Source organism: Verticillium nonalfalfae (assembly GCF_003724135.2).
Source record: "Verticillium nonalfalfae strain VnAa140/NRRL 66861 chromosome Unknown scaffold_99, whole genome shotgun sequence".
Classification (NCBI taxonomy): Eukaryota; Fungi; Ascomycota; class Sordariomycetes; order Glomerellales; family Plectosphaerellaceae; genus Verticillium; species Verticillium nonalfalfae.
Window position 1 is genome coordinate 73,430 of NW_021167324.1, and position 21,438 is coordinate 94,867.

Sequence of the window (21,438 nt, forward strand, 5' to 3'; positions counted from 1 at the left end):
GGCCCAACGTCGCTGGAGGGTTCTTCCTTGTTCTGCCCCCTGACAAAGCTTGGTCTGCTGAACCATGCGATGCCCCTGTTGGGCTCGGAATAGTGGAAGATTCACCACACGCAGCCGCCCGAGCCACATAACAAACCACTGGTGGTATTTGGGGGTGACGAGGCTGGCTCGTCGAGCTCGCTGATTACCTACATGTACCTTGGAGCCGTCCGACGTGCATATGGTGGGCCGCCGGCACCGCTGAGAGGCCTGCGCCTGGCTGCGAATGACCCCGCCGCTGCGCACTACCGTCCCACGGGACCACGCGAGAAGGCTCGCAAGGTGGTGGATAGCACCTGATGATGTGTGATATGTCCCCACGCCACTCCTTTGTTGACGCGAAGTCAGAGCGGAAGCGAAACCCACTTGAACAATGCTTTCTTTAAAATGGAGATCGCTGCCGGAGAGCTAGGCCGCCGGCGTAGTTACTTACAAGTGCGGGAGCAAGACTGATGCCCAAGCACCCCGCTTCCAAGTTGGTACGTCATATGTCCACCATTCCAGGCGACCAACTTTCAGTTGCGCTGAGGTAATCAGGCTATTCGTTTTCCGTAGACCCCTGTCAGGGCCGAGAAACTGGGAGGACGAGTAAATGCTTTGCTTCCCCTGGCTTCGTCGGTTGCCGATTTTCCTCGCATGGCCGCACGATGGCGCGGGCGAGACCACGTTTCAACATCTATGTAAACATTCTTGACCATCCCTGTAGCGATTTCAGGCTTTTCGCCCCTAGTCCCCTGGCATGACAGATCAAGAATGGCTCTTCTAGAGTATGTCAAGCTGTACTCCAATCCTACGAGAGGAGCTCATGCAATTACAAGGCAGTCACAACGGATCATTCAGATGGACAATTAATCAAATCTTATTTGGCTACGTATAGATCTCCCCACTTGCTCTGCCAGTGCCTCTCGACACTTGTCGAAGGCTTCAGCGCTCCCAACACGACAAAAATGCAATGGACTTATACCCCGTGCCTGACACGGCGAGCTCTGGTAGCGAACCAGATGTCCGCTTCCGCCCTTCATCTAATAAATGTTTCTGTTATGCGTGTCAGCCAAAGTCTTCCAGCATTCTCTCGATGAAAGCTAGTGTGAAGGTGACATTTCAGGATTTTCAGTGTGATATGGAAGATAATCATAAATAGATTTCATAGACTGTGTAACATATTTGTCTCATCAGGTGACACGGGTAATGATATGGAAGATAGGAAAGGTTGAAACATACCATTTTTTTGGAAAGCCGACTCGAGGCGTAGGTCATGTCCATGAGATAATAGACTCAGTCTGCGCAGTCGAGTCGGCTATTCGTGATGAACTCACTCCAAGATGATCACACGTTCGTGAGGCACGCGGGCTTTCAGCAGCGTTGCGCGTCTTGCTCTGCCTTGCTGTTGGTAAGGAAGACAACCAGACTGTGGGCGAGGGAAGAAGTTTGAGCGACGGAACGGGCAGGTTCTGAAAACTTTTGTAGCTGCGGATCGTGGCTGGTGCGTTAGTAAGCAGGAGCGTGCCGCTTCTGATCAAGGTGGCCAAAGCGCGAGCTGGGGCAGTCTGTTGCAGGCAACATCTCACATCATCACAATTGGATATAGAAGACGTGACTTCCAGAGGAAGCGTAAGGATCGAGATCGCCCTCCTCGGATGCAGACCGCGAGCTTTCGTCTACATTTGCTTTGTTTCTTGGCAAAAAATCATCCTGTTTCCAACGTGGATCCACAGCTTTGGTCAACCGAAAACGCTATACTCGAGAACTGACCTCGGCAATCGTTGTGGAAGCAAACATCAAATGTACCATAACGTTGAAATGTCCCTGCCTCTCTGCCTGTTACAGGCTATGTACAATGGGGACTCCAAACCGCAACCGACCCCTTCAAAAAGAAAAACAATCCAGGACAAGTAGGACATTTCGACGCATGTCAATCCTCGCCCCGTCGACGCCGACGATTCCCCCAGATGAATTGGCATCCTAGTAATCACGTCGCATCTAATTACGACAAGCCATTGATTGCAGCCGCGGACATATCAGGGAAGACACTGGTGGTACCACTCGTTCAGCACCCGGCAAGATGAGCCTGCGACACATCGTGTTGCCCCGCTGTAGTTGTTTCCACCACACTGGCCGTAGAGGGTCTGCGTCGGCTGCGCAGGAGGCGGCGTGGTGGTTGGAGGCAGTACAGGTGGGCTCGTTGTGGATCGGGTAGAGGGCGCTGTTGATGTCGTGCGAGCGGAGACCCATGCGGTGACAGTTCGCCAAACGGTTTGGACGTTTGTGACAGTAGATGTCTGTGTTGTCCATTCGGTGACCCAGACAGTGGCGATCGGCCTTGAGGTTGTCTGAGCGGTTGCTGCGGCGGCAGCAAGAGCCACAGCGAGATACGTTGTGGCGCGCATGGCGAGCTTTGCTTTGGTTGTTGCTGCTGTTGATGATGTGGACTGGAAGCACTTCCCCGCGGCATTGTGATAGCTTCGCGAGCAACAAGGATACCATGTCATTATAGATATACCGACCATCACAGCTGCCATCAAACTGTGCCCGCACGATCTTAGGCAGAAGACGCCGGATTGACGAGCACTATGGGTGAAGTCCCACCCAAACGAGAATGCGACTATGGGCCAGGATAATGACACTGTTCCAGATAGTGACAATGATGTAGGCATCAAATCAGAGGCCAGAGAAACTCCAAGACACTAAATGGAATCTGCCGAAAATCAGTGGGTGGCAGTGTCGCTATTCAATGCCCACCTGTTGCCTGTTTGGGAGTCGGAGACGGCGGGCTGTCCGAATCGAGGAGTGCCCAGGCCCAGATTGGTCGGTTGGAGAAACAGCCGTCACAACTGGAGCAACGGCTATTTATTCTGTGGTACGGCCTCCTATGGAAACAATGTTGTTCATAAAAATTGCATTCGTGAAGGACCAACATCTTAGCATGTCTAAAATGTGAGCCAACACGTATGACAAGTCCGGCTCATTGTGACGCCAGAGAGTCCAGTCAAGGCTGGATCACGTTCGTACCTGTTGGATCATCGTCTTAACGCTCTTTGTGAATTCGTAAGCCAATACTGACATCAGAAACATACAGAGTTGCTCTCTCAAGACAGAGAGCAGAAAGTATTACTACTGCACACCTTTGCCTTGGCGATTGTTGTGATAAGCTGCATACCAGATAACAAGGAACGACTCGAAGAAAGCAGGTAAAGAGGTTCTTTGAGCTCTTCGAATCCTGGTCCTGATGTAACGCCTACATAGGTGTACTACAAGATCGATAGACCTATTGCTATCAAGTCGTTGACCACGTGGCAGTGCGGACTTCCTTAGAACAGCACCAGGCAGATAACAGTGGGGAGTGAGGCGTGCATACGTGGTTCTGGAGCAATCCCAGCCGGCTAATCCCAATTCCTGGGCTTAACAGAGCGTGGCGAGCCAGTTATTGACCTCTTGCCCGATGGGAGGACATGGTTGAGCATGTATCTACCAGAAGCCTCATGATGCCACTTGGGCTAATCTCTCTCCGAGCAAGCGCCATACTCCTCAGCAAGTTCCTAAAGTCACAGCACATACTTGGAACTGGAAGTGGTGCAATGGCCCTCTCATGAGCAGATATGACGGCGTCAAGTCCGCACGTGATGTGAACATCGTGATACAAGCCAAATACTGTGATGGTGTGTAAGGTAAAGACCAAGAGACACCACTACATATCTAAACTTAGTCGGCGCCTCTGATGCTTTGACCTTTCGGCTGACACGCCCAAGGCAGAACCCTTCGGGGCTGGTGATGATCTGTCGTGATGATCCGTCGCTGACGTTGTCAACAGCATCGAACTCCCGAATCAGCCGAAGCGTGCGCGCATAGTGTCTTACTCGAGGCAAGAGGGGGTTGGGAGGTTACGTGTAAAATACAGCGCCGAGGAAGTACCTTGACACATCATGGCTTCCGCGTCGGGAGGGCGTTTGACAAAACGAAATGATGACCTCTTGTGCACACCACAAATAGATGTCGATGCTTGGCTGGTTCACTGGCAGCCTTGTACCACTCGCTTGTCGTCATATATACATGCTCAGCCGTCAGCTGAAGGCACAGGGAGACGTCGGAGTGTTATCATGCGCCCTATCCGATCACCTAACCCACCATCGATGCATCGCCAACTGACAACGTCTTGCGATTGTGAGATAATGGACCTCTGCACACGAAAGGCAGGTGGGGTACCACCGTCGCCCTGAGTTCGCGGACCATGGACTTGAATTGGGCGCAATTCTGCAGGATGCAGGATACAGGTCCTCATCTCTGCAGCACTGGCGGAACGCTGCTTCAATCGGGCGCTGTGTCGCAATCAACGACGCCCATTATTCCCAAGAAGAAGGATTTGGCGGCAAGCCGCGTGATAGAAGAAATCCAGAGACCGGCCCATGATGAGGCGAATTCTTATGAAGGGCGTGATTGGCAAGGTGAGTGACGCCGTTCGCCTCACTTTACCGTTGACTGCAGCAGCGTGCAGTCTCAACAGGAGTAGGCGTCGGGGCAGGGTCCACATCTGGTCAACTCTGTATGGATATGCTTTCTTCGATGCAGGCCAGAAGTCCATGCACCCATGAACACCACAGGGCCAGGCGGGCGGTGAGACTCGCAGGACCAAATGGAACAAGGCTTCCCACCTCCAATGATATTTGGTGTTGCGCAAAGATGCGTCGTGTGTGCAGCAGCAGCTCAGGCGGCCTAGGATTGTGTCTTCGAGTGGGTGAGTCGTGGGTTGCTCTCGGCGAAGGCAACGCTACGATAAATACCAACTCGCTCGTCCTGTCGTTTGACGTTGTTGAGATAGCGTACGGAATGCTTCTGCCCTAAGTTGACACGTCTCTCCAGTGGACCATATCCTGTTATGTTGACGCCTCGTTTTTACCTTTGGTCTGAGCGTTCGAAATGAATCGATACTGGATTCCCCGGCTGGATATCCACAAAAGCATTATTGTCCAACAACTCCCATACTTCCTGGGCCCAGAAGCAACAGTGCGAGCGTACACTAATGAGGTATGACGGGCTGTCGAGTCCACAGGTAAAGCACCTCTGACGATTTACCAGGGGGAAGATGGCTTCCTGATCACCACACCAGGCCCGTGCCTGACAGATGTGAGCCTTGATGTTGCTCCGTTCCACTACAGCGGGACACCGAGCCCTTGACTCATGCCGGTCTGCCTGAATAGGAGCAGATTGACGATATCTGCACGAAATCCAGGGACATGTGGGAACGACAAGCTGCCGCCAAGTCACAGGACACCGATAAACCTCTCAAGCGTCCTCTACACCAGCCAGTTGTCATATCCAGGGGTTCCACCGAGCCCTCGCGGAGAAGGCAGGATGATCGAAGGCCCTACGAGGGACAACGGAGACACGAGGAGCGTTGGCGATGACGAAAGTCATTCTCCTGGCAGACTCAAATCGTGACCATAACTGCATGACCGATAACGGATACCAGAGGGGCGCAACAACTGGCGCTGATGAAGTGGCTGACGGTGCCGTAAGCTTGCGAGAAAGGGTAATTGTTGGTGTCCTCTCACTGCGAGGTCTGCACTAATCAATGAGTGATGATTTCCATGTGGAGTTCCAGAGACCGGTTTCGTAATCGGCAAGCACGCAGCGCAACAAGCAGATGTGATTTTCGATGGGTGCGGGTCATGAAGATGCAGGAATCCTCGCGAGCAAGTTCGTAACGTGGATCAGGGCCTGTTGGAATTCAGGAGAGACCTCAGCCGAGAATCCTCATTCAGTACCTTATGTAGAGTGATTGCCATATGCATTCACAGCACACAGAATCCCAGAGTCTGACTCATCGATCATGACGTGCTTCTCACGAGTCTGATCGTGGAGACAACGTGCTGGTGTCGTCCTTCATTACACTCTTTTGGTAAAATCCTCCATAAATGCGCCGACATGAGAGAGAAAGCTGAGAGTTGACCACCCAAATGTCATACTATCTCTGTGCTTTCGAACTGATTGGGCAACACGTGGTGATGTAGTGATACGAAGGACTATTTGAAGTCCATTCTACGCTGGTGACGTATTTCGTACTTTGAGCGCCAGACAGACCGGGAGTCCAGTCCCCTCGAAATGTTGAGAATCATTAAGATGCTGAATGATGCAATCAGGCAGCATGTCTTTTGCTGCTTGAAAGCAACTCTTCATATCGTTGAACCTGCATTGGGCCGGCAGACCATAGAAGAAGTGCCTGAACGGATACCTCGTTTCGAGTTGAAGTAGAGGTAGGCTGATGGTCATATTGAGATGCCTCCTCGAGGACTTTTGATGTGATGTAACCAATAATGTTGACCCACTCGCCAATTCTCACCTGTTCGCCTGTGAGTGACTCAAGAACAAGGTTGACATCAACGTGCGCGGCAGTGTCGGTGCCTGAAGGGAAGCTGTGGCGTAAGACCAGAGTCGCTGTGGCAACCGTGTATGCTGTAACACTGGTTTGGGTCAGAAGGGGAATACTGAGCCTCTGAATTGATTCGAGAGATAGAAAGCAGCGACCGAAGCCATGCCATGAACGCACCACCCTAAAAATCTGACTTTATCGCCAGGAGACTTCACAGACAAGTCTGCGAGCAAACAAATCCGGGAAGGAAGAGGTCCTCTAGACATGTTGAAAGTGTTTGTGATCTAGTTTTCATGCTGGACGGCACGAACCAGTCTCTAGGAAGAGTGCACATGCCGCCTCAAGCCTGTTATTGTGACCAATGTTGGGCACCTGGCGATACCTTCATGGCTTCGGGTAACTGTTAAGGTCTCATGGACGCTGATTCAGCAATCAATCGAACCAATGATGTCAATTGATACCTTATCAGCTGATCCGGTTGGCGGCAGAATTTCGGTATTCACATGCCCCACCTGGTTCCAACAGGCTGCGGCAAAAAGACCAGTCATGCGGACGGCTTGGCTTCCAGGTTGCATCATACCCGCCCTCAACCGATCAACCTGCACTTATCTTCCGCCCGCCCTCCATTCAGGCAGCTAACTGTCATTCCACGAGCCTCGGAATCAATATCGGATCGAACAACAAAAGTCGAGTCCCGCGACTTGGATTTGCACCCAACCATCCGTCGGATAAGCACTGTCACGGTCTGAACGCTTCCCTTGGCCCCACGATTCCAGCACTGTGGGTCATCTAGCCAACCCCGCCAACAACCGGACAACCTTGGTCATCTCGCGCAGTATCCTGCGCAACTGCATCCTCGCTCTATACAAGCACTAAGTCCTGCCATCATGGCCAGCTGGATGTCCTGGTGGGGTGGTGGCTCCAACCAGAAGCAGAAACAGGCCAAAGTCAAGGAAACGGTACTGGCGATGAAGAGCCATGTTGACATGCTGCAAAAGAAGGAGACGCATCTTCAGCAGCAGATCGATCAACTGGAAGCCGATGCAAAGGCCGTCGTAGGAAAGAACAGGAATGGTAAGAGATGACGGAACCCAGCGTCGCGTCCTTGAGGCCCAGTCGCTGACCCCATGCCCTTCCAAAACAGAGGCCCTCCGGATATTGAAGCGCAAGAATCTCAAGCAGAAGGAGTACGATCAGACATATGCGGCGAGGATGGCCATGGAAACACAGCAGTCGGCCCTCGATATGGCCAACCTCAACCAGGAGCAGTACCGCCAGACCAAGGCCATCAACGAGGCTATGAAGCAGATCGGAGCAGGCATCTCGGTGGAGAAGGTCGACGATATGATGTATGTGACCGATCAGTGGAGAGAACACTGCTGGAGGGCTGCGCAACTGACCTACTTGTAGGGAGAGCATTCGCGAGCAGAGTGCTATGAATGACGAGATTTCTCAGGCCATGGCCGCACCGGCAGGTCAGCTCGAGGACGAGGACCTCGAAGCGGAACTTGAAGCGCTGCAGGAAGCGCAATTGGACGAAGCGATGCTCAACACTGGTTCTGTGCCCGTTTCGGACAAGATCAAAGACCTGCCGTCGGCAGCAAACGGAGAACGTGAGCCTACCCCGGAGTGTTTAAAGTATGTTCTGGGCAAACAGCTGACAAAACCGCATAGTCAAGGGCAAGGCTGTACCGCAGGAGTCGGAGGAAGAAGCCGAGCTTCGAAAACTACAGGCCGAGATGGCCATGTGAAGGGTGGGGGCGAGCAGCACGGCGTACCAGGCGCGTCACGTACTACTGATTTCGATACGGCTTTGCGGATGAGCACGCGGTGCAAGCTTGGCAACGTCGATCCGCTTGTGTCTGTGGTAGCATATTGCTCTTGAGTCTGGGCGTCGGCGTTTTGGAATTTTCAGTTGAGCTCAGGAACATGTTGGTTTGCAACGCAACGGAGGCACGGCGGAAGATGATGGAGGAAGCAGTTCATAGTCCCCCTTCGCGTCACTGCTTTTTTCTCAGACGGTCCTACTGGAATGGGAAATGCTAGCACACGACTAATACCATTCGAAACGATCAATGCCGACACCTGATGATGTGCAAATCGTCCGGCCGTTCAGGATACCACGTCCCAGTGCTTTGAGTGCCGCATTCTCGTTCTCGGCTCGACCTGTGGCCCGGTGTGCCTTCACCGCTGCTCTACAGGGTCCCTCCTGGAGGCTATAAGAGTAGGGATGTTGAGCACGGCTGTAGCATGGATCTTATTGTCTTAGTTCTTCAGCAGAGATGGGTCAACCACAATTGAAAGAAATGAGGCCGGCCGTGTTCATTATGCGCCAGCGGTGTGATGTCAGACCGAAGGTGAGCCTCGGACTCCACCGAACTCCTATCGCTATCAGTTCGCCCACCACGTCTACTTGAATGCTGTGCCAAGGGGTGAACGCACTGTCCTCGTGGCATCTTACCTGCCTTCGGTAGCTAGGTACCTTACTCAGACACCCTCCACCCACCTACCTCCTAGGTATCTGGGTAATTAAAGCACCTCAGGCATGGCAGCGACCTGAACTGGCGGTTAGGTAGATAGGGAGGTAGGCAGGTACCTAAGGCGGGCGGTAGTCGGTAGTCAGTGATGTACGGGTACCTTAGGCACCTGACACAAAACAAGGCGAGTAAGGGCAAAGGCGAGGCTGGTCATGTCCTCTGCCACTTCACCAACCCCCACCCGGAACACATCACCACCCAACCATCCAACCACCCATCCAGCAGCCTGATCCCTCCTCTCCCAGCATTTTCGGCCCAATGATGGATCAAGAGAGGGGGCGAAGAGACTGGACACCATGGCTCCGAAACCAAGGTAGCTGGCCGGCGGCATGCCTCCCCAGCCCAAGTCGGGCTCGTGCAGCATAAGGTACAACGAGCATAACAGGTCAACAGAGGTGCCTTGCATTGCAGCGCGCAGCGAGGCCCGACGTGATTCGACCAGATTCATCATATCAGGTCACACCAGGGCTGCCAGCTCGCAACTTTCGCCCAACCCCCTAGGTGTGACATGGCAGCCTCTACAAGCAGCCAGAGTGCTGCGAAGACTTTCATCAGAATCGAGCAAGACCGTATTCACCAACCTGAAAATCCGTTGGTGGGCGATGACAGGGGGGACGAGACGAACTTTGAAGCCTCACTTCGCCCCTTTCGACCTGCTGGTTCCGATCCTCTTAGCCCGCTCCACCGCGTCTATCACGGCCCGCAGCCGGACTGCTTTTGACAGGCTTGACTCGCCCAATAGCATTTCGCCAGCTCGAATTCATCACAGGCCGTGCTTTCGGAGGCGAGCCACGTTGCACGTCGGTTCCACGGACCACTCATCGACGACATCTTGGAGGCTCGAATCCTTGTCACTTGACCCCACTGATTGTTTCTCCTGCAGAATCGCATCTTGTCCGTCCGTCGTTTTCTTGCTTCTGAGCCAGTCTCTCGACCCTCGACCGCATGTACCCGCGGCATTTCCCTTGCCCACCATCTCAATATGCAAAGGTCTGGCCCTACTCCTGATCGGTCACTCGCGCTCCATTTTCTGGCCTGACCACCACCACCACCACAACATGGATGCACTTGTTGCTCCCCCTGCGGCCCAGCCGCTCATCCTCCCGTTGTTCCCTGTCTGCGATCAGAAAACACGCATATGAGGTACACGCACATTCCGGCCCGGAGGACAACGCCTACCCATACATAGCCGGCCCATAATGAGCCCCCCACAAGTCCGCTTGGTGTTGTGTGGTATTCTGGTCACCCAGGACATCCCAAGCCACAGTACTGGCCCCTGGCCCGATCCTGGCCCATCAGCAACTGCCTGCTGGTGTTGGTTAATCACGGGCCATTGTCTGTTGAGAGTCAAATGCTGGACGCCACTGTCTCTTGCCTTACGGCCTATTGCTGCCGGGAATTCGCGTCGTTGGGCCGCAATACCAGTCAGTCCGTCCCGTTTCTCAGCAGTGGGATGGTCCCAATCCGCACCAAACATGGCGCCTGCCGTTAAGTCTTTACACGCAGGTCGGCATCCCGCGCCTGTCCTCTCGACCCTCCCGGTCTAGCATATGCTGCCCCAAACCCCCAATCCGAGGGCGACGTGGCGCCAATGAGCCTCGAGCACGACAGTGGTTCCTGTCCTTGCATGACTGGGTCGCAGGCGGATCCCCTCGTGGAGACGTGGGGTCGTCTGTCTCTGCCACTGTGAGGTAGCGTGTACTTCGGGGCATGGGAGGACCTCGCGTACCTTACTCTCAGGTACTCGGCCTCGATAGAGGCCTTGCATGCCCCATATGGTGATAATGCTTGTGACAATGGAAGCTGATCCCTGCCTGGGTATTTTTCGTTTATGTCCCGCCTTGAACCAGCAGTCCAAACCTCGCTTGTCTGCCTTTCTATGACCTCACATCAGGTTCTGTCTCCCAATTACTCGACTACCACGCAACCGCTGGTCTCATTGTAACGATACGCCATTCTCGCTCTGCTTTGCGGTTCATCGGATACGGCGTCTTCCTGGTTTCGTCATAAGCGTTATTTGTGAAGCGAAGCTAAATCCCCGATACCAAACTTCGAGGCCGAGCCTCCTTATTTCCTTGCCTCTCTCCGACCATCGGCCCTGACTCTCTGTGAAAAAAGCTTCTTGGAGCAGTCGTTTGGTAGCAGAGCGACTCGTCTACCTCCTCTCGCGCTTTTTTGGGTGAGGCAGAAGAGCAATGGAGCCCCAAGACGAAGTCCAGTACTGCCCCTATAGGACAAGTGCTGGATATGGTGAGGTCAATACAGCGGACTACTCCAACGTACGGTACTATGAGTTTTCGGAATCAGAGAATGATAACCAGCAGAACTGTGAGTCTCCTGCGTTGAAACGGTCATCCTGAAGTATCTCTTACACGTCGCACAGATGAGGACGAAGGGCCTCATGGTCAACGCGCAACACAGCAGCCGCCGCCAACTCTAACGTCTTCCAGTAAAAAGGCAAAGAAGAAGAGCAAGAAAGCGCGTGCTCCTTCACCTCTACCATCTCCGCTGAACGACGCGCCAGCGTCTTCCCAGGACATCGTAGATCCAGACGAGGAGTGGGGTTCGCAGCCAAAGTCAAAGAAAAAGAGCAAGAAGACGCAGCAGACACCGGCTTCAGCACTGCCTGTGGAGGAGCCCACGACACCAGAACCAACAACCATTGATGCTGAAGAGGAACCAGTGTCGACGACAAAGTCCAAAAAGAAGAAGGACAAGAAGAAATCGAAGGCGGGAAAGGACAAAGATTCTGACGCTGTCGAGGAGAAAGTCGTCATCGCGCCTCCAGCAACTGAAGTGCCGGACGAGCAAGCCGTCGAAGAGGAGATATCCACTCCTAAAACCAAGGCCCAGAAGGCTAAGGACAAGAAGGAAAAGAAAGACAAGAAGAAGGATAAAAAGAAAAGCAAAGGGAAGAATGGCGATGCTGAGCACGATGGTGACACTGCCGACAAGTCTCTGTCCGCCCCTGCCCCAGAGCCTTCCTCACTACCAGATGCTGAAGCAACTTTAGAGGCGGCTGAGCCTTCTGCTTCGACCTCACCGGCTGGAGATGACGGTGCAAAGGCTGCTGATGATGAGCCTGCCGCTACACCGGCAGCTATGGAGGAAGCAGTCGGCGATACCCCAGTTGTGGACGAAGCCCTATCAAATCCTCCATCAGTCCCTGGGAACGACATGGTAGAGGCTCACAAGGAACCTTCAGTGGAAGAGACAGCCAGCGACGAGGCGACCGCCGCCCCTGAGACGGCTGTTGATGAGAAGGTCGCCTTAGGCGCCTCGGAAACGTCCGCCCATGTGGCTGCCGCTGTTAGCGAAGAGCCTGCACCGCCAGCTGAGGCTGCCCTTGCACAGGAACAGGAGCCGTCACCAGAGGCGCCAGTTGTTGAAGAAGCGAAAACCGACGACCTGGCCGCTCCAGTAGATGATCAAAGCAGCCCGAAACCATCGGAAGAGCCAGCCGCTTCAGAGTTGGTTGCGGAAGTTGCGTCCAACGATACCCCCGCGCCTGCAGCTGAGGCTGGCACTGAACCTAATACCGAGCTTGCTGTCGAGCCTGCTGCCGAGCCCGCTTCAGAACTTGCCACTGCGTCCGCGGTCGAGCCAGCTTCTGGATCTGCTGCTGAGCCTGCGGTTGGGCTATCTCCTGGGCCTGCCCCTGAACCTGCCGACGAACCTCCCGCCGAAGCTGCCGAGCCTGCGGTCGAGCCAGTTTCCGAATCTGCTGCCGAGCCAGCCCCTGAACCTGCCGCTGGACCTCCTGCCGAACCTGCCGCCGAACCTGCCACTGCGTCTGTGGTCGAGCCAGCTTCTGAATTTGTTGCGGAGCCTGCCGTTGAGCTATCTCCTGAACCTGCTGCTGAACCTGCCGCCGAACCTCCCGCCGAATCTGCTACAGAACCTACGGTCGAGCCAGCTCCGGAGCCTGTCGCTGAGCCAGCCGCTGAGCCAGCCGTTGAGCCAGCCCCTGAACCTGCCGCTGAGCCTGCAGCCGTACCAACTGATGAGCCAGCCCCTGAACCTGCCGCTGAGCCTGCAGCCGTACCAACTGATAAGCCAGCCCCTGAACCTGCCGCTGAGCCTGCAGCCGTACCAGCTGCTGAAACAGCTGTAGATTCAGCTCCCGAATCAACTGCTGAGCCAGCTTCTGAGCCTGCTGCTGAGTCTGCGGTCGTACCAGCTGCTGAGCCTGCTACTGAACCAGCCTCTGAACCGACTATTGAACCAAGTTCTGAGCCAGCTGCTGAGCCAGTAGTCGAGTCGGCTACTGAGCCTACCGAGCCACCTGCCGAACCCGCTGTCGAACCATCTCCTGAACCTGCTGCGGAACCCGCCACCAATCTTGCTGTTGAGCCAAATGACGAGTCCGTCATCGAGCCAGCTGCTAAGCCAGCGTCTGGACCAAATACCGAGCCAGTAGTTGAGTCACCTACTGAGCCCACCGCCGAGTCAACTATCGGAACTCCCGTTGAACCTGCCGTCGAGTCTGCCAATGAGGCAGCCACGGATCCAGCTGTTGGATCTGCTGTTGAGCCCGCACTTGAGGGTGTTACCGAGGCAGTTATTAAGCCTGCAGAACCTCAAGCCGAAAGCAGTGCAGAACCTGTTGCAGAGTCTACTGATGTTCCTGCAATCGAGTCTTCTACCCAAGAAATCGCCATCGAACCCCCTGTTACGTCTCCAACCGATTTAGCATCTGAACCCACTTTTGATATTACTACTGAGTCTGCCGCTGAAGTGGTTACCGAGTCTTCAAAAGATGCGATTGAACCTACTGCCGTACCTACTGTTGAGCCTCTAACAGAGCCCGCCGCTGAACCTGCTACTAAGTCCGCCGTCCCGCGAACTTCTCCAGAGACAGCCCTAGAAGCTGCTGCTGAACCAGCTGTTGAGCCCTCTACAGCATGTTTTACAGAGGATACTCCCGAAGCCGTCACTGAAAATACTATCGAGCCTACATCTGAGCCTACACATGAGCCCGCCATGGAGCTTGCCGCCGGAATTCCTGCTGGACCTACTGTCGAGTCCTCTGCAGTGCCTGACGATAATCCTACCACTGAAAGCACCGCAAAGGGATCTGATGGCGAAGACATCCTAGAACCCGTAGGAAAACCAGTGGCACCGGATGCCTCGGCTGAGGGAGTTCAGACTACTTCAAAGCAAACCTCCGCGCCAGAAGACGAAGCCAGCGACGAGTCGGATGCTCCTGAGGCGGATGCAAGTTCCCCACCTCTTGCTGACACCTCCTCAGCCGAACCAGCCCTTACTGAGCTCGAAGGTGATGATGATTCGGCGACAGCACCAAATGAAGATGAGCCAATCAAAGACGTACAGCATGCTATAAGCGAGGAAGCCGCAGTCTTGATCAGCGAGGCTACGCCATCAGACGTCAGTTCTCCAGCAAAATCTGACGAGACAGCGACCGCTGCCGGTGACGAGCAGTCGACTGAGGCAGCTATTGCTTCTTCTGGCGATGCGATGATCTTTATCAACAAAGTTGATGGCGGAAAGTCGGAAGCTGACGAGAACGAGGCGCCATCACCTGACCTAGGCTTAAGCGCCGATGTTGACGAGCCGGCTCCGTCGCCTTCGAACTCGTGTCAAAAACCTTCTTTGATCGAGGTTCATACAGATACTTCGTCCGACGGCACACCGGTTGAAGTCAAGCAAAAGGCAGGCGATGGAGAACCGCCACAGGTGTCACCGACAGCACTAGCGTCAGAGCCATTATCCGACGATAACCTTGCTGATGAGGATACTCTTGTACAATCCCCAGATGCGAACATGTCGGATGTTGCTGAAGCTGGCCTATCGGGCCAGCTGACTCAACAACCTGACGAAGGCGTCTTGGACAAGACACTTGAAGTGCCGCTTGAGGTAGCTGAACCGGTGCCAGCTGACAAGGAAGAGCTCGATTTGGGCGCCTCTTCAGCTAAGACTGACACGGATACTGGAGAGGTTCGGGGTACTAGCACAACAAAATCCAACGTGCTGGACGGACTGAACACACAAATTCAGGAGAACCCAGCCGATCAAGAGTCTGTCACAGCGGACGAAACCCAACCCATTGAATTGCCAGATGTCGCTCCAGATGTCTCTTCGCCTGAAGAGTTGAAATTGGAGTTGGAAACCTCCGAGAATCCTGCAGCCATAGTTGTCGAGGCCCCCTTGGCCGACAAAACAAGTCTAACAGACGACACCATATTGTCAAAGGATGTGGGGGACAATGAAATTGTTGAGACACCTGCCGCTTCCCATAATGAGGTGGAGAAGGACTTTCAGTCGACCGAACAAGGAAACAAGATTGAAGAAATCGCGACCCCCTTGGCTATCGAGTCTCAAGCGCGGGATCTGGTCCCAGCCATGAACAATGACATTTCAGACGAAGACCTGGCGTTGTACGGGATCGCCAGTGACGGCAAGCAGCTGAGCTGCACGGAATCAATACTTGCACAGAACGCAGACACTACGCTGGTAGCATTAACCTCCGAATCCACGGAGAGCACGGAGGCCGATCTTGAGCCAGAAACGGTTGAGGCGGTCGCCGGGGCAATAGGAACTTCAGACAGAGGCGACGAGACTTCCAAGTCTGAGGAGACTACATCGGAGCCTCAGTCAGTATCAGTTGCCGCTGCAGGGGTTGCAGCAACAGATTTTACGGTAGACGCAGGAGTCACCGCCAATACAACTGCGACTGCCGAAGGCGACTCTGAAAGTCCTCCTCTCTCTGCGACCAATCGAGATGGTCCCGTGGAAGAAAGCCCGAGCTCGGATGCACCGGCGATAGTCGAGGAGGCCGCAAGCACAGAGGCCGAGTCGACTGCCAGCCATGCAGGTGCCGCTCCCGAAATTGCGTCTGAGCCTACTGAAGAAGACCCTGAGCCTACAGCCTCCGTCCTCGAACCCGGGCCAGTTGATAGACCGGACGAAGATCCTGACTCTGACGCCAAAGCCGAGCTCGGAAAAGGGGAAAAGGCGGCTGATCCCGAAAATGCGGAAAGTTCTGCTCTTGTAGAAGAAAGTGTGCCCCCAGAAACATCATCTGCAGAGGCTACTGCCAAGACGACGGAGGTTGACCCGGCAGATGATTCCGAACTTTCGAAAGAAGAAACAACCGCAGTTCAGGACGCAAAGGATTCAATCGAACCTCTTGAGGTTGGTCTCGAACCTATACCTGATATGGCTTACACTGAGCAGCCGGCATGTTCTTCACAAGCAACTGAGCTCGAGGATTCCTCCGCCGAGACCAAGCCTGAAGTTGAGGACGAAGCGAACGCAAACAAAGAATTCGAACCCAACTCGAAGGTTGTGGGGGAGCCTATGCCTGATGTTGTCGAGGAGCACGAAACCACCCCTAGCAAGGAACACGGTTCTGAGCTGTCCGAGTGTGAGCTCGAGCTCCCCAACGAAGAAAGCGCGGCAGTCGCAGTCAGTCAGCCTGCCGAGGCTGCTGACTCTTCTCAGCCTTCCACTGAGAATGCCCAAATTGATATCCCTGGGGAGCCTGAAGTACCTCTGTCCATTGAGGATGAACCCGAACAGAGCAAACAATTCGAGGCAGAAACAACTACCCAGGTCCTTGAAGCGGACACCAGCTCTGAAGAGCCTGAAGCTGAAGGTGTCGAACGTGGAGAGCCTGAGGCTCCAACGGTCATGTCCGAGGTCGTTTCCGAAACCCCAGACGCAGCCGACGAACCGAAATCAAAAACATCAATTGGGGAACTGGATGCGAGTGGACTCTCCGAAGAAAGAGCCCCTGAAAGTGTCGAGAAGACCGAGCCTGGACCATCAAAGACAGAAATCACGACAGCTGAGCTCGCAGAAGCTTCCGAAAAGAAACCGCCAACAGAGGCGCCGATTGCTGCTCCATGTCTTGACGCGAAAGAGCTGGCAACTGAGCCTACTGCCACGGGAGGTCAAGCTACGTTGCCAGCAGAAGCTTCCGGAGGCGCGGAGCCTGAGAAACCCAGTGATGACCAAGCTGAGCCTGAGCCTGCAGAGGCAGCTCCGGCTGTTGTCGAACAGGGGTCTGAACCTGCTATAATCCACCCAAGTTCCGAGCCAGAGGTCTTGTCCTCCGATGACTCGAAGGCGGCGGATGCCCCTACCATCGACTCGGTTCCAGAGGGCTCACCAACCGAAGTTTCACAGCAAAATAACGGAGCAGAAAGTACGTCAAATGTCATAGCTCAGGAGCCTGAAGTAGGTGTTATGGTTGATGCTACCTCTGCAGTTGAGCCACCAGAAGCAGCAGTCGAGGATGAAAAGCCAGCTTCCGAACCCGAGGCACAGACTGCAACCCCTAATGAGTCAGAAGATGTCCAGGCAATTGAGGAAAAGTCGTCCCCTCAGGTGGACAGCTCAGCTCAGCCCAAGGCAGAGGTGGTTGAAGAAGACAGCACCGAGACGCCCAAGGATACTGAGGCCGCAATTCAAGAAGATAAGCCCGCTACTGAGGTCACCGAGGACGCGCCCAAGCCAGGGGTCCCTCCTAAGGAACCGGACAACGGCGAGCCCATTGACCCAGCGTCAGCTCCTGATGACGCAGCCCCTGTAACGGAACCTGGAATTTCTGCTGTCGTATCGCCCCAGGAGACAGAAGAACCGACCGGTTCCACTGGGGATGTCGAGCCTCCTGGAGGCGCGGTTCCCAGTCCGGAAGCGGCCACGCCCCAAGAAGAATCGTCCAAGGAGCCTCAGCTTGGTGAGACTGCGGATCCGACCGATGCAGCACCACCGACCCCACCACCCGAAGTTGATGAAGACAACAAGGCTGAAGCGGAGGAGAGCAAGGACTCTGTTGGTCCCATCATCGGCAGCGAACAGACAAAGAGTCAACCCAAAACAGGTGAGACCCATCTCCATTTCCTTGATCATGATGCCCCAGATGGAAGCGTGCGAGACTTGTTCGAAGGACCAGCTTCGGGAATCAATGGCGAGGACGTGAGAGATGGGATTGCGCACAATCTCTTAACTCCAGCTGCGGGCGACGTGTCTGGGCCAAGCGTCCCCGAATTGGTAGCGGGTCAAGGGTTGGCGATGATTCCTGCCCTTGACACAGCCGTCGGAGAAAGCCATGTTGTCATCGGTCGAGTCGGCCATGTCGAGACCAACACCCTGGGCGACGAACAGTCAACTCCTGTCATTGCTGCAGCGCCTGAGACGTCAGAGACTTTGCCAGGCGAATCCGTGGATCTACCGCAAACCCCAGTCGTGCTGGACATTACCTCTGAGGTGGACTACACTACGACAGATCTTGCAACAGACGGCCTGGAGGCCGGCACGGATGCAAGTGAAAGGGAAGAGCCCGACATTGTCACGACTACGGTTGATGACGGAGAGCTTGATATCTTGCAGGACGGAGATCAACCTCTTGCAGAGTTGAATCTCGCATCAGTCAAAGAACAGCCCTCGGTCCAGCTCTTTTCTCAGGATCAAACCTCTATGGGTGCTGGGCCTGATTCTGACGTCTCAACAGAGGCGGCGGCCGAAAAAGTGGCGATATTGACTGCCCAGCTGTCAGCATCGCCCATCTCCGTAACCCGTGTGGACACTCTCGCCATTGAAGACACGGTGGCGAAAGACATCGAGACTGAGCAGGATGCGTCTTCTTCGATGGGCCGGGAATCAGGCGTGCAGCGTAATGGCGTGTCGGGCACGGAAACCTTCCCATCTGAGGAGCCAGCGCCGAAGTTCGCAGTTCTCGCGGAAGAGAACGATCACGCCCACAACGATGATACTGAGTCTGTCGAAAAGCATCATCAATCGCTTGTGGATGAAGAGACTCTAGCCAATACGGGTGATGGGACGCAGTGGACTGCGTCTGATTTGGCAGACACATTGGCAATTGCTCCATCCTCGGCTGATGAGCCTATGATCGATGTCTCGTCTGCGCTAAAAGCTACTGAGGAGAATAGTTCTTCGCTTGTAAACGAAGACCTTCCCATCTCGGAAGCCAGACTATTCAATGAGCCGGTCGTGTTCGTCGTCGACGACGCTCAAAGCCCAAGAAACGCCAAAGAACACCTCCTAGTGTCGCCAACCGACACCGAGGATGACATCGATGCTGCAGCAAGACTTGAAGATGTCAATGTCCCCGAAGAGATCAAAAAGATGGGGAAGTCAGAAAGGCACACGTATCCCGAGGTTGAGGCCCTCCCTGACCACTCTGGGAGCCTGGAGTTGCCTCTTGAAGAGTCAAAACAAATGGCTGGCGACATCGAGATCAACAGCGTATTCCAAAATATGGCAACTGCTGCTGCAGTCACAGAGGGAGCCGCGAGTCCAGTCGCATCTGCTCCCGTGTTCTGCAACGATCAATCATCCCGTGAGCAGACGTTGGAGACGCCCTCTATCGCACATCGCGCATCCTCCGAAAAGTTGACCCAATCTCTATTTGACCAACCAATGTCAGTGTCAGGCGAGAGCTTTGAGAGGCAGAACGCCGACGAGGTTGTTGACGTAACGGCTTCAGCCTTGAAGTTACCCTCCGAGCCTGGAAACTGCCACGCGTCACAGTCGCCAGGCAAACCTGACAATCTCGTTCTTTTCGACGAAGGCACTCAGACGGATGAGTCCTTCTTGAAGTCTCAACTACGCTCTCTTACACCCCGGCTGGACGCACTCTCACGAGCGGCAACGCCTGCCATTGTCTTGCCGGACGCAGCCGAACCTACGCCTCCTCTGTCACCATCGGGCAGGCAGTGGGAAAGAATCAGGAGACGGGAACGTAAACAGTCTATTGCTCGCGCCGAAGAAATGGTGGCTGCCGCCGTAGTTCTGTATGCGACGGCGGAAGTTCTCAGCCCGCCATCGAGTCCTACACTGGGAAGCTCTAAGCCGAACCCGATGCACAATCTGCAAAGCATCGAGCATCAGATGCTGAATGGCCCGATTTCGGATGAAGACAGTCTCACGCGCATCGAAGCATCCGCTTCTGTCCTTGGGAAGGAAGAAGAACTTCAAAAGTCTGTTGCTGACCTATTTGCAGACGTTGCAGATGACAACAAAGAAGCAGACTCTTCTCATGATCGTGAAAGACGTCGCAGGCACCGAGTCTCTCACAACTCTTCCCATCAATCCAGCCACCACTCCAGCCGCAGCCGGCCTGAAGACTCGAGTAAGGATGGCAGTAGCCGCCGCCACTCACACCACTCGAGTTCATCCCACCGCCGGCATCGCACTGATGCCGAACGCGAGCGTGACCGTCAGCGTGACCGAGAGCGTTCGAGTCGATCGACTGCGGACGCCGATCCCCAGACGCCACCGCGAACCCCTAAACGTCAGGATAGCGGCTTCTCCGCAGAAAGCCCTCAGGCTACCGGCTCCGCCCGCCGACGGTATCGCAGCGAGCGCACACCCGAAGAACAAGCCGCCCACGAAAGGAGAAAGGAGGAGCGGCGAGCACGTGAACGTGCCGAGGAGGAACAGGCAGCGCGCGAAAGGAGAAGGGAGGACAGACGGGCACATGAACATGCCCGAGAGAATCAGGCTGCGCCCGATCACAGACGAGAAGAGCGGCGCGAGCGGACTCCGGAAGAGCAGGCGGCGCATGAGCGGAGGAAGGAGGAACGTCGGGCTGCACGCGAGAAGGAGCGAGAGTTGGAGAGAGGTGAAGAGAGGCGCAGAGAGAAGGAGAAGGAAAGGTCGCGCAGCTCAGCAGTCAAGGAGAGCAAGGGTAAGGAACCCGAGATTGACGCCTCGTCGCCCGCGGAGCGTGCCCCCCACCATCGCCGAGTGCGACGCCACAGCACTTCAGTCCCCAAGGATGAAGGGCCCGCCTCGGCGCCTGCAACCGTTTCGAACAAGAAGTTCTTCGACATGAAGAATGCTGAAGGCGGTGTAGGGCTGGGCTTCCAAAGCCCGTCATCCCACGCGAAACCGGCAACGCCTGAGCAGGCCCCAACGGTGACATTTGAGGAAGCTTCGCCTTCTTCTCGTGAGGTGCCTAAGCGGTCGAGCACTACCCGCTCTCGGCACGGGCACGGGCACAGGTCTCGCACGGAGGACCTGTCCAAACTAGCGCGAGCTCGAGACGCTGTGGCCGAGGAGGCTCGCGAGGCCAAGGAGGCCAAGGAGGCCAAGGAGGCCCGAGAAGCGCGGCGAGCAGCGAGGAGGGCGAGGGAGGAAACTGCTGCTTCTGAGGAAGGGTCTAGCACTAAGGGTGAAGACTCTCGGAGGAGGGCGAGGGAAGAGGAGCGGAAGAGGACGCGTGACCGTGATATCGAGAAGGAGAAGGAGAGGGAGAAGAACGGGTTCAGGGCCGCGTTCAAGCGGCTGTTCACATCATGATTGCAACGACGAGCGATTCGGAGAAGCGCAACTGTACGAAATGACTTGGGACATATCTTTTCCTCCCTGAGAAGAGGACACACGTATTGGGTAGACTGTTTTCGCTATAGCTGGGGCACCTCGAAGCGGACGGGACGGGTGTTGAAATGTTTGCTTGCTTGCTTGCTTCGTGCTTGGTTTGCCTACTCATTCGGCCCGGATATCTTC

General features: G+C 54.9%; 4 protein-coding genes across 4 annotated transcripts; 3 read left to right on the forward strand and 1 right to left on the reverse strand.

Annotated features, from left to right (window-relative positions):
- Positions 1-2,057: 2,057 nt before the first annotated feature.
- D7B24_009618 (uncharacterized protein) lies at positions 2,058-2,426 on the reverse strand (the record flags this gene model as incomplete). Its single annotated transcript, XM_028643688.1, has 1 exon — positions 2,058-2,426. One exon carries the CDS (start codon positions 2,424-2,426, stop codon positions 2,058-2,060), a length of 369 nt encoding a protein of 122 aa, XP_028492761.1.
- A 2,524-nt stretch (positions 2,427-4,950) lies between these two features.
- Positions 4,951-5,438, forward strand: D7B24_009619 (uncharacterized protein; the record flags this gene model as incomplete). Its single annotated transcript, XM_028643689.1, has 3 exons — positions 4,951-5,058; positions 5,110-5,157; positions 5,232-5,438. The coding sequence occupies 3 exons, from the start codon at positions 4,951-4,953 to the stop codon at positions 5,436-5,438; spliced, it is 363 nt and encodes a 120-aa protein (XP_028492762.1).
- A 1,852-nt stretch (positions 5,439-7,290) lies between these two features.
- On the forward strand, positions 7,291-8,154 carry CHMP4C (Charged multivesicular body protein 4C; the record flags this gene model as incomplete). The annotated part of the gene is made up of 4 exons (XM_028643690.1): positions 7,291-7,477; positions 7,548-7,752; positions 7,814-8,016; positions 8,078-8,154. The coding sequence occupies 4 exons, from the start codon at positions 7,291-7,293 to the stop codon at positions 8,152-8,154; spliced, it is 672 nt and encodes a 223-aa protein (XP_028492763.1).
- Positions 8,155-11,135: 2,981 nt separating this feature from the next.
- On the forward strand, positions 11,136-21,231 carry D7B24_009621 (uncharacterized protein; the record flags this gene model as incomplete). Its single annotated transcript, XM_028643691.1, has 6 exons — positions 11,136-11,268; positions 11,324-17,110; positions 17,174-17,788; positions 17,921-19,878; positions 19,931-20,164; positions 20,227-21,231. 6 exons carry the CDS (start codon positions 11,136-11,138, stop codon positions 21,229-21,231), a joined length of 9,732 nt encoding a protein of 3,243 aa, XP_028492764.1.
- Between the last annotated feature and the right edge of the window lie 207 nt (positions 21,232-21,438).